The sequence below is a fragment of the Mus caroli genome, chromosome 19, assembly GCF_900094665.2.
Source record: "Mus caroli chromosome 19, CAROLI_EIJ_v1.1, whole genome shotgun sequence".
NCBI classification, from domain to species: Eukaryota; Metazoa; Chordata; class Mammalia; order Rodentia; family Muridae; genus Mus; species Mus caroli.
Window position 1 is genome coordinate 55,240,911 of NC_034588.1, and position 12,329 is coordinate 55,253,239.

The 12,329-nt window shown below is 47.6% G+C and overlaps 1 protein-coding gene across 4 annotated transcripts in view; it reads right to left on the reverse strand.

Moving 5' to 3' along the window:
• Positions 1-7,423: 7,423 nt before the first annotated feature.
• The window catches only part of C19H10orf82 (chromosome 19 C10orf82 homolog), an 8,766-nt gene continuing 3,860 nt past the window's right edge, over positions 7,424-12,329 (reverse strand). For 3 of the 4 annotated variants that reach the window (XM_021152201.1, XM_021152202.2, XM_021152200.2), the window contains exons 3-6: positions 10,710-10,928; positions 9,169-9,355; positions 7,846-7,943; positions 7,424-7,758 (exon numbers count right to left, since the gene is read on the reverse strand). In XM_021152201.1, the coding sequence (XP_021007860.1) occupies positions 7,628-7,758; positions 7,846-7,943; positions 9,169-9,355; positions 10,710-10,928 (635 nt within the window). In that variant the 3' untranslated portion in view covers positions 7,424-7,627. The remainder of the gene's footprint in view (positions 7,759-7,845; positions 7,944-9,168; positions 9,356-10,709; positions 10,929-12,329) is intronic. The other variant, XM_021152199.1, reaches the window with a different exon arrangement.

Sequence of the window (12,329 nt, forward strand, 5' to 3'; positions counted from 1 at the left end):
CAACCTAGAGGGGAAACACTGAATACAGTTCTTTCTGGGTTTCCGGCAAACTCTTCTCCTCCTTAACCGCAAACTCCTTTTCTAGGTTATGTGTGCATCTCTCCTCCCCCCTCCGTGTGTGTGTGTGTGTGTGTGTGTGTGTGTGTGTACAATCTAGAGTTATAAATGGCTCTGAGCTGCCCAGTATGAGTACTAGGAACCTGCTCTCACTTAACCACTGAGCTACCTCTCCAGCCAGCCCCTACAGATCTTCACAGTAGAAATGAATCTTTTCAGTTGGTTCCCGGCTGGCACTGCACCACATGCCTCCTGCAGGGCTCGGCAGTCACACCTTACACACAGGGCAGCAGTTAGGATTAAGTAAATATGGCATGCATGAAAATCACACACCACAGTGCCTGGCACAGTAAACAGCAGCCAACGCATGAGGCGAGACGTGCCGGGCAGACACGGTTTTTATTTCAGAGCAGCAGAGACTCAAAGGCAAGTGGGTAAGACAAGTCACAGCCTCGGAGAAGGCTGTGAAGTATGCACAACCAAGGCCCAGTATTCAGACAACATAACCAGAAGAGACTTAGAGAGGAAAATGATAACAGGTGTAAGTGAGCAGCTAGTCCATGGGGAGGCTGCTCTAATCTGTTACTATTGAAACAAACAAGTGATAACGGCAAAATGCCCGATGCTGGCAACGCACAGAGGAAAGGGCTTCTTTCTCATGCCTCTCACAATTCTGGTAGCTGGAGAGTCTAAAGGGCAAGCACAACATGGTGGACAAGTGGGTGTGCGCAGAAACAAGAGAAAAGCAGAGGATCAAACTAACCCTATAGCAGCCTGTCCTCGTGAGAAATCCATTCCTGAGACCTGACTCTCATCTCTTCCAACAGTGGTGGCCTCCTGATGTTATCCTTTTCCCAAAGGCCTCAGCTCTTGAGGACCCACGTCTCAATGCCTTTGCGGGGGGGGGGGGGAGGGAGCAGTGTACACATTCGACCACATCCAAAGCACATCAAGGGAAAGTGCAGTACAAACCCTGGAGATTCCACCTCACTTGAGTAACCAGAAGGATGCAGAGAAGACCAAAACACTCAACATATTACACAAAACTTAACCTTTTCAAACAAAAGTAAACCAGGATCCATATGTACCAAAATAGGTAGAGCCCCCCACGCCCTGGGGAGAACACAAGTAGTCCTGAGGAGCTGCTGTGGAGGCCCATTTTTGTTAACTTCACTCTAAAATATTACTGCCCACCACCCAGGCTATTTGAAATATCACGACAGCAAAGAAAGCCGCTTGGAACCCTCCCAAGAGTCCAGAAAATAGCATATCTATTTTAATTACAAAAGAAGTTGAGATAAAGGTGGTGATAAAAGGTTCTTTTTTTTTTTTTTTTTTAAATAACTCTAGGTGGCTGTCAGTATGGTTTCTTAGTAGTTTAACTTTAGAAAAATCCAAACCTAACTGCTTGAGTTAGGTTTGGATTTTTAGAGGGACAAGATGTGCCTAATCCTGTAGATACTTGATGCTCCAAGGAAGGAGGATGATAGGAGTGGGTAGGTGGGTGAAAGGGGTGAGGGAGCACCCTCTCAGAGGCAAAGAGGAGGGGGGATGCATAGAAGAACTTTTGGAGGGGGGATTGGGAAAGGAGGGGCAACATTTGGAATGTAAATAAAATAATTTAAAAAATCCAACTCTAGGGAAAGAGGATAGATAGAGACTGACTGGTTGTAGGGGATCCAGAAGATCAAGTCTGTTACTGTGTTTGCAGTTCAGTAGCTATGGAAGGGAAAAGGCAACCAAAAGGCCTTCAAGGGCTGCCTCCTGCAGGATGCACCTCTACCTCTATTTGAATTCAGATCCTGACTCATCAGCTGCTGTTGCTGAAGCTCAAGGTAGGAGTCTCTCCTTCTCCCTTCCCCAGACCTACGATTGTTACATTGTTACGATTGTTACATTGTTACGGAAAACCCTCTATCAAGCCTCACCCCTGACAGCCTCACCCCATGCCCCTAGCATGACATTAACATCCCTAGACGATGTGGCACTGCCAGGCAGCCAAGGCCATGGCTGTGAGGACGACTTATTCCACGGCACTAACCCTCCCAGCCTCGAGCTGCATAATTCCATAAAGAGTCTTCTGAATAAAGATGTTAACAGCCACGAGGGTGCAACGTGAAGGCACCCTCGGAGAAGCCCGCGTCTTCGTTGCGTCTTCCCCGCCCCCGTGGGGTGAGAAAAATGAGTGCTTTACAAAGCTATTTCATAAAATGTTATGTTAAATGAATATCTTTTACTAGCTTTTAATGCTAATAGGGCCATTTATTTCTGACCTTCAGAAATATGAGATTTTTTAAATGACAACGTAAAAAGTGTTCTTGTTTGAAAACCCAAGCTACTTTAGACTGCATATTATTACTTATAAGTATAGTGTATGCCAGTGGCGTGCATTTCAGCATCCCATTTCTATCTGGCTGGTGTATATTTCAGCTGACATTTATTGTTCCCCTGCATACGTGTCAAATTCCTTAATGACGGCCGACAAAGGCGTAGCTCTCGGTATATATAAATTACATTCGCTACCATATAATCAGTTATCTATTAGAATGCTATTTGTGACAAACCATGTTCAAGATAAAAATGGAATTGATTTTTCTGTTATTTTAATATTGTGCCGCACGCAGCAAGCTTTTGATTGAACCTTAAACACTCTAATGCTCTGTTTTTGTGGGTGGCGGATCAGAAATGGAGTTTGTACTGTTCACAAAGCTAAAACAATTTGCAAAAACAACAAAATCGAATTGCCGAAAAAGGAGAAATATCGTCTTTATTTTCAAGCCAAGCAAACGTATTTTGTGAAGCTAGCGTTAGAGGGCATACAGCCGAACGGCTAAAGACATACACTTTTCATTTCTGTGCCTCAATTTTCACCTAAATTAGATTTTAACTTTAATGCATGGTATAAAAAGCCTCTCCTGGGCCTTTGTTTCTGCCATCTCTCAAGCCACCGTAGGCTTTCTCCCCACTAATACAAGCTCCACGCTGGTCTTTGTCCTCCTGCCTTTTGGCCAGGGGTTTGGGCTGAATTCTCAGAGCTCTAACTGCAGGAGGCTGTGTTTCTGGAATCTTCCAGTGGGTTGTCTCTCAGAGGGGTGCTTGCTGGCCCATACTGTACCAAATCACTGACAACTAGAGTCTGGCTAGCGCCAGGCTTTTGGCTTAATTTGTTGCTAAGAGGAGAGAGGCTGGGGAGAGTTCTAAGCCCCCTGTTGTTTGTCCTCCCTCTCCCTTTGCTAAGAATGGCATTCATGGTTCTAATTGTTTGGTAGAAATTCAAAATACAAATGACATTTCATGATACAGGAAGAGTGTATGAATTGAAAATTTGTGTGTGTCAACAAAGTTTTATCAAAACACTGTAGCCATTCCCCTACTGACAGTGATAGTCCTTGTCAAAGTCCATATGGTCCTTCAAGCTTATAATATGCAACTGTCTGGCCCTGTTCTGGCTTGCTGTCTGCTGCTGTGGTAAATACTCTGACCAAAATCGTCTTGAAGAGGAGAGGGGTTATTCTAGCTGGAACACTGGTCACAATTCGTTATTGAGGAAATCAGGTAAAGAAGTAGAAGCAGGAAGGAGTAAGGCTCCTCTTGCTGGCTAGCTCACTAGCTTATTCTTAGCTAGCTTCCTTATCCAGCCTCGGTCCAGCTGCCTATGGAAAGTCCCGAGGTTTGAACTCTGGAGATCTGCTGCCTAGACTGCACACAGCTGTGCTTGAGCAAAATCAAAGCTAAGACTGGGGTCCTCTTAACTAGCAGCTGGTCACATTGTGGAACTTGTGACAGGGACAGGGAGTGCTGGTGTTCCCTCTCAAGCAGCCTGGAGGGGGGAGGGGCTGTCAAATTCCTACACAAAGCAAAGGTGACCCTCAAAAGAGGACTTTCATTGCCACAGAGAGCAAGTTATATTGGCAAGAGGCACAGTTGGCCCAAGAAATTGTTTCTTCCTCTTGTCTGCCTCCTCTTCCCCCTCCTTTTCCTCCTCTTTCTCTCCTCCCCTTCTCCTCCTCTTCCTTCCCCTTCTTTTCTTCCTCCTTTTCCTCTTCTCCTCCCCTCCTTTTCCTCTTCCTCCTCTCTTCTTCCCCTCCTCTTCCTCCTCCTCTTCCCCCTCCTCTTCCTCCTCCTTCTTCTCTCCTCCCCTTCTCCTCCTCTTCCTTCCCCTTTTCTTCCTCCTTTTCCTCTTCTCCTCCCCTCCTTTTCCTCTTCCTCCTCTCTTCTTCCCCTCCTCTTCCTCCTCCTCTTCTCCTCCCCTCTTCCCTTCTCCTCCTCCTCCTCCACCTCAGGTAATAGAATTGTTTTTAGTGGCAAGAGTGAGCTCATTATGGATGCAGCTTGTGCTAATAATGATAATTTGCTCGAGGCAAGAATCACCTGGCTACACCCCTCCTGGCCGACAGGAGCTCTTGGAAATTATAGGCTAGAGGGAAACAGCAAGGATGAAGCTCAAGGGAAAGAATGGCAAAGCAGAACCAAGGAGACAAAAGAGATCGAAATCCTGCACCCTGAACTTGGTGATGGTGACCTGGCAAAGCACAGGCTGCTCAGGGTTGGACTTCCTCTACCCTCTCTACCTCTCTCAGGGTTGGACTGCCTCTAACCTTACGACCTCTCCCATTGCATTGTTTTCCGGGGGGCAAGAGGGGAGTTGTTGGAAGATTAAGGTTTTTTAAAAAGTTGCGGCAAAATGAATTAGTCAAAGAAATTAAATATTGACACGGGCTTTGATTCCTGGGAGGAGAGCAAGTGATTAACATGCCAGTTTGTCATCTCCTCCATTTCCCAGCAAAGACCCCAGTAGCCTGATGCAGCTACCTGCAAACTGTAGATCATGAGAGGGGTCGGGGTCCAGCAGACACCTCTCAAGCCTCTCATCTCCGGGAGCCTGATGGAGAAGCAGCAGCAACCGGAGCCACACAGTAGTAGCTCAAGCAGCCGCGGCACACAACCGGAGCCACACAGTAGTAGCTCAAGCAGCCACGGCACACACTTCCTGGTTCCTCTATGGGGTTGTAGTATCACTCCATCAGGGTAAAAAACAAACAAACAAACAAACAAACAAACAAACAAACAGCCCTGAAGAATCCTACGGATCTTGGAGTGTTGCTTCAGCTCTTTATAGAGAGCAGTAGTTTCCTTCTGCTGAGACATGGCTTCCTTTTCCCTTTAACCAAAAACTCCAATATATTTTTGGAGTTTTTTAAAAAAAATTTTTTTATGTATTTAGGCACTCAACACAACTTATGGGAGTTGGTTCTCTCCTTCCATCATGTGGGTCCCAGGGATTGAATTTAAGTCATCAGGAGTCTTTACTACTGAGCCATCTTTCTGGCCCTAAAAATACCTTTGAACCAATTCATATTCATCCCATAACCCCTGTGTGCTTTTTTTTCCCCCCTGCAGAGAACTCAACTATGCACTGTGCAGCAAGGATGACCTTGCTTCGTGAGGAACTCCCAGAAAAGGCTGTCTCTTTAGGCTCTGCGAGTCTCTGAATGTTTTGCTGCCCATGGGCAGACTCTTCCCCATCCAGTCTCTCTCTGATTCCTTTTGGTTCTGACAGCTGCCACATGAAATCAGAGAACTACCAGTCAGAGGAAAGAGGCAGGAAGCCAATCCTAGGGACAGAACTGTGTCGCTTAGAAACAACGACCTCAGAATACAATTGACTTGAAAATGGGGTCTCTGCGGACTTGATTAGTTTAGGATGACATCAGGTCGAAGCACAGTGAGCTACCAATGCCAACGTGGCCAGTGTCCCTGTGAGGCAGTGTGTCAACACACAGGAAGAATGCCGAGTTACAGGAGGAAGGCCACATGGTTTGTGGCGACACATGGAATGTCCCCACAGGTCTCAGTGCTTGAACACTGGCCTTCCAAGTGGTGTTATTGTGAAGTGGTGAGGCCCACGGCGGCAGTGGAGCCTCCCTGGAGGAAGCGTGTCACTTCAGGGAGGGCCCTAGGTTTTCTGACTGAAATTGTAATGTGTCTGGCCACTTCATGCTCCTGCTCCTGCCTGCCATGCTTTCTCCACCATGATGCATCCTTAGCCTTCAAACCCTGAGCCTCAGTAAACCCTCCCTCCCTTGAGTTCTATCTTAGTTATTTGGTCCCAGCAACCGAAACCTACAGATCTGGACTTCCTGTGTGGTGATGCCACCCAGCTGGGTACTGTGTTTAAACAGCCTGGGTAATCTCACACAGCTGGTGTCTGCCAACTGGAGTCTTGAACTCTAGAAAAACAGGGTTGGAGACAGGCCACACCAGGACCCATGATGGCTGACAAGGTTAGTCTGGTTAGAGAGATTGGAAGAAGAGCCTGGCTCAGCTACATAAGGCTTCCCTGGTGTTAGGAAGAGACAGCCTGGGTGAACCCTTTACTTGGTCAACCCATTGGAACTCCCACTACCCCCCCCCATAGAGCTGGGGAGCTGTGAGGAACAGGCCCAGAGCAATAGTGGGTTTGTGATGTGTCCAAACCCCAGAAATCTCATCCTGAGATCTGCAGAAGTAGGATAGCTGCCCCACTGCCCTGGCCTGCATGCCTACCTTTGCCCACCAGAGGAGGTCATGTAGCCTGGTAGCCAGGTTAAACTTCTAACCTTATAAGGTCATGTCCAGCAGCCCCTGGAATTCCTCCTGGCCCCAGCCAATAATGTACTGTCTTCTGCTTGCACTGTAAGGCTAAATACTGGCCCCTAAGTCCTGGTTGCTCCCAAGGATATCTGTACACAAATGATGCCATGTAATCTTGTCCCCCAAGGTATCTCTGATTGGTGAATAAGGATGCCAACAGTCTATAGCAGGACAGAAGAGAGATAGGCAGGGTTTCAGTTCCTCTGCTTAGGGTCTGAGGAAATGGACGAGGAGAGAGAGGAGGAAGCATCCATGGGGTATATGAATCCAAAAAAAAAAAAAATAGGGCCACGAGGGCTGGCCAATTGGAGTTAAGAGCTGCCCGGATGGAACATGGCAAATTATAACCTGGGGTTATTGATGGAAAAATAGCAGAGAGGGTAGATATCTGCCCAGCTCTAGTGCTGATTAAGGCTTATTACAAATATAAAGATTATGCGCCTTTTATCTGGGAACTGAATAACTAAAGGCAGGGTAGAAGCCCTGAATTGAAATTAAATATTTTCTACAGCAGTACAGTTACCCCGATAGCAGCTACCGATTCCCCAAAGGTTTGAATAGCCTTGGTGCCTCCCCTAGCCCCCATTAAATGAACTGCGTCACTGAAGCTGCCTCCAAAGAGTCTGTTCCCACCACCTGAGGTCTCTTTGTTCCCAGCAGCCTGGCCTTGATTTCCCTCTCAGAATCACAGAGTATGATCAAAAATCCAAAAACAAACAAACAAACAAAACAACCAACAAGCTTAGTACGCTGAGATGTAGCCTCTGAATCCGCAGACTGTCTTAGGAGACACTGCTAATTACTGGGGGCAGCAGTTAAGGAATTCTTATTAAATCACCTCATTGCCCAAAGAGGGTGAGGGGGCTAGTTTTGATGCAAGTACAACAGGTGTCTGTGCTCCCTTGAGGCTTACATCTCCTAGGGAGGATGCAGGGCTCTAGCTCTCGGCAAAAGCCTTTGCTAAGGATGGTGGCTCCCCATACACATTCCTGCTGCATGACTGGCTGGACCACTGAGCACAGCCACAGGGCCTGGGAGCTTGGGGGTCCTCACTTGGGGGTGTTTGACCTGGAAGAGAAAGATTCCATATGAGCTGCACACAGGTGACCCAGCTGAGCAAAGGGGTCAGAAGGAAACCCTGCCTCCCTAGCTTACCTGGCCCAGAGAATGCTGGATATGCGCGTGAGAGACCTTGCAGCTGCAAGATTTTTGAAGAAGGGCTAAGAGGCTCGGCAGCCCTCACATCGTATGTTCTAAAATAAGCAGAAAGCATGACATCACTCCTTTTAATATGAGGTATAGCATGCAGGTCCTGAGCAAGCGCAGTGCGTTCGTTCTAATCTTTATAACCCACCCTAAGGTTTGTAAATACCATCCCTATCTCACAGATGGTAAACTGAGGCCGAGTGCTTCCCTGTGCACTGCTCCGGTGTCCCTGCCCGCTCCCTCCCTCAGCATCCTGAGAGCTTGCTTAGAGGTTCTAGCAGGGAGCACAGGAGATCAGTCCTCTTCCACAAAACAGACAACTTCAGGAGGAGAGAAGAGACCAGAGGAGGAGGACACCACCCAGTCAGCCAGATCTCCCGAATCAATCCCAGCAATAAATGGGGTGACAGATCTTACAACCAGTCACCCCCCATTTTTGTTGTTTGATTTTTTTTTTTTTTGATACTGGATCTCCCTATGTAGCCTTGGCTGTCCTGAAACTCACTATGTAGACTAAGCCAGCCTTTGCCTCTGGATTGCTGAAACTACAGGTATGCACCATCATGCTTGGCTTCCCTTAGCATCTTAAGTCTTAGGCCAGTGCTGAGACAGGCAGTTGCGATGGGACTCTAGCTAGCAGGAGCATTGCAAGCACAGCTCCGGCAGGCCTCACCTGTATCCCCTATTCCCTCTGCTTTGCTAGAAACCATTAGATTACATATCTAAAGCCAACCACCAAGGTGTATTCCCTTATTTGGCCACTAACCCCTCCGAAGCCTGACTACCAAGGTCCAGCTATCAAAGAATTGAAGTCCAGCAATTGAAAGCCCCCTTATGGCTGTCCAAATTAACCTGTCCAGTCAAAATTAAACATCTGATCCTAACTTGAAGTTTCCCCTTGTACCTTTATAAATTGCCATTTGCCTATGTGCCACATCTGTCTCTTCTTTATCCAGAGGCAGTCCTCTGTCCGCCCCTCCCTCCCTAGACAAATGGTCCTTCCCTCCTCTCCCTTGAGATCACCCTCCCCCCCCCACCCCCATCTGCTTTGTCTCTTACTCCCTGCCCTTAGTTCCTGTGGGGTAAATAATTCTCCTTTGTGCTGAGAACTTGGTCTGTTTGTTGCTCCCAGCCCTTCCAAGGCACAGCTGGGGGAGATGTGTTCAGAGCTGGGCTGACACTGTATGAGTGCCCTGCTGTCCCTGCCCCACCCCTGCCCCTGGTTCTGCTCCCTAGGCCCTGCAGTTTATGTGTGATGCAAACTACACTTACTGCTCATATGGCTTCAGCTGAGCCCTCTTGGCTTGCTCCACCAAATCCAGGAAGTCCTTGTAGCACTTTTTGGCCATGATGGTATACCTTGTGGCATAGCCAAATTCAGTGACCCTGGCTCTGGGCAGGTAGCCTGCCCAGCCAGGGATAGGGGGTTCCTGCAGCGGTTTCTTCTCGTTTTTGCATTCTGTAAAGGAGACAGCAAGGGTCCTGAGAGTTTCAGAGAAGCACAGTAGAAAGAACTCCCAAGCTCCCTGGCTTAAGAACAGATATCCCAGGAACCTCTAGGCCATGCCTAGGGCCTCACTGTGTGCCAGCTTCTCTCCTGATATCGCCTTTCCTTCTCTCAGCAGCAGCCTTGGAAGCAGACGCTACTGTTACCTCCACGTGTTACTTCTGAGGCAAGTCCTGAGGCATAGCCAGGAAGCAGTTAAGATAGGTCCAGGGCGCACCTGCTCTTGGACACTAAATTCAGCAGAGTCTCCAGGTGGGAGAAAGCATATCAGAATCAGAACCAGAAGGCCCTGCCATTAGGTCCTGGTGGTCACAGTGATTGTCAGGGTGGCCTTGGCTAGCTTCACTGCCTCCTTCATGTGCTGGAAGAACCAAGTGAGACACTGAGTTCCAGATCAAAGCTGGACAGCTCCCTAGGGGATGCCTAGTCCATATGCTCTGCACATATAAATTATTAAACATTGTGGATAAGTATCTAAACAACTCAGTATTAACAACTAAGTGTGCCTCTGTGGTGTGTGTGTGTGTGTGTGTGTGTGTGTGTGTGCCGGTGAGCGTCCACTTACTTGTGGAGGCCAAAGGTCCGCACTGAATGTCTTCTTTAGACAGTCTTGCCTTATTTTTTGAGGCTGGATACATCGATGACTCTGGAGATCAATTTGGCTATGCTAGTTGGCCAACAAGCCCCTGAGACCCACCTATGCAATGATGACAGTCATGGGCTGCCATACCTGGCTTATTTACATCTGCTCTGCGGGGATCAAACATGTCCTCAGGCTTGTTCAGTGAGCACTCTGTCAACTGAACCATTCCCCAGCCCTCCATTTCTCTCCCCTTTAGATATACAAACGATCCAGCTTGAAATCGCATTAAATTATCACTGCGTTATTGGGTCATTGGTCATTCTGTGTGAAACCCCTTCCTGCAGAATTAGTATCTACAGCAGCAGGATTCAAATCTAGGACAGATTGTCAGCATCCTTGCTGTGGACCCCTTGAGGGCACCTCTAGGGGCCTCTAGTGGAGAATGACTGAGTCATCCTCACAGGGCTATCGTGTCTGCTTAGAGAACAAAGACGGCCAGCTTAGAGAAAACTCTCAAAGTGGAATCCACAGATCCATAAGCTGATGTTGAAAGGGATCTAAGGGAGTTGTCAGCCCCCCGTGGGTCCCTTCCCTTCCCTATGGGCTCCTTCCCCTCCACATTGGTCCCTTCCCCTCCACATGAGCACTAGGTGCTCATTCCAGTTGCACAATGGCCTGCTGGGATCTCATGCAGGTGATTCGATGATTCGGAGAGGGCCGTACCCAGAGTCAGGGGGTGGTACTTCTTGGCATACTCATGCAACACCCACAGGACTGTGTCCTCAGAACAGATGGGCTTCAGGGGTGGGGTGTTGGCCACAGAGCAGTTTAGTCCCTGCTGGTCCTCCTTGTATCTCTGCGTTCTCTCCTGGAACGCTTTCACACAGGGATTCATGCGGTCCTCGCTGGAGCTTTCCTGGCAACTGAGCCATGGTATGAAGCCTGTGAGAGACAGGGAATCACAGGGGTGAGCATGCAGGCTACAGTCTGAGAGTCTGAGAGCCTGCCTCTCTACCCACCACCACAGCCCTCCACTTGGCTCCCCTCCACCACCACCAACGCTGTATTTTTCCAGAGGCCATTAATACAGTCGGTGTTGTTGTTTGCATCATAGCTCGCCCCTCCCAAGGCTGCAGAAAAATGACCTTGAAGCTGGAGAGGGAAGGTCCATTTCAACAAAGGCGAATGACAGTCATACACTTTGATGGCAAAGCCCCCTATGTCAGGCTGAACAGCAAATGGGGAAAGCGTTTAATGGGTCCAAATGATAGTCTGAGGAGTAATTGAAATTATTCATCTTTTTTTTTAAGCTTATTTTCCTTGACACTTCCCAAATGCAATCTGGGATCTTTCTTGCCAGACCATAGGGAAATTGCAGGCCCATTAAAAGCAAGACTATAACATAAAAAGGTAAATTCATTATCTGTAAGACCCACCCCCAGGACAATTTTTCACCATTTCCCTCAAAATAACATGTAATCATTACAATTAGTAAGGGTAAAAACACAACTATTTATTTAAACTGGATGCTGAATCCCTAAGTGTTATAGCATCGCCACAATAAAACCATTTAACAACAATAACAAAAAAAAAAAAAAAAAAAAAAAAAAAAAAAAAAAAAAAAAAAAAAAAAAAAAAAAGGGCTGAGGGACTGGTGAAGAACTTAGTGTTAAGCAGCAAAGTAAATAAATGTCTCTCAGTCCTGAAGCACACTGTTTTCACCTTTGTTGCTTAAGAAAGAAAACCTACTTAACACCAAGACCAACGTGACCATTGTAGTCCCCAATAGCAAAGAATGCCTTGAACCTGGTCTGCTGGCCAGCCTGAGTCTGCTTCTGCACAGGCATGATTTTCAGAACCTCATCCTTTAGGGACACACCCAGCCCAGGACTCTGTGTGGAGAGGCTACTGGGGGAATTGGCAAGCCCCACACTGTTCTATGCAAGGTGACAGGCTGCTGTGGCTCTGTGCTGGTGAATTTCATTCCTGCCCCCAGAGGCACTGGAATTGCCTCTGCTCCTGTGCCCAAGAAACTCCTGATGATGGCCGGTATAAATGACTGCTACACTTCAGCCAGAGGCTGCACTGCCACCCTGGGCAATTTTGCTAAGGCCACCTTTGATGCCATCTCCAAGACTTACAGCTACCTGACCCCAGACCTCTGGAAATAGACTGTCTTCACCAAGTCTCCTTATCAGGAATTCACTGATCATCTTGTGAAAACCCACACCAGAGTCTCTGTTCAGAGGACCCAGGCTCCAGCTGTGGCTACCACATAAGGATTTTGTACAAGAAAAATAAAAGAATTAAGCCTGCTTTAAAAAAAAAAAGAAAGAAAGAAAG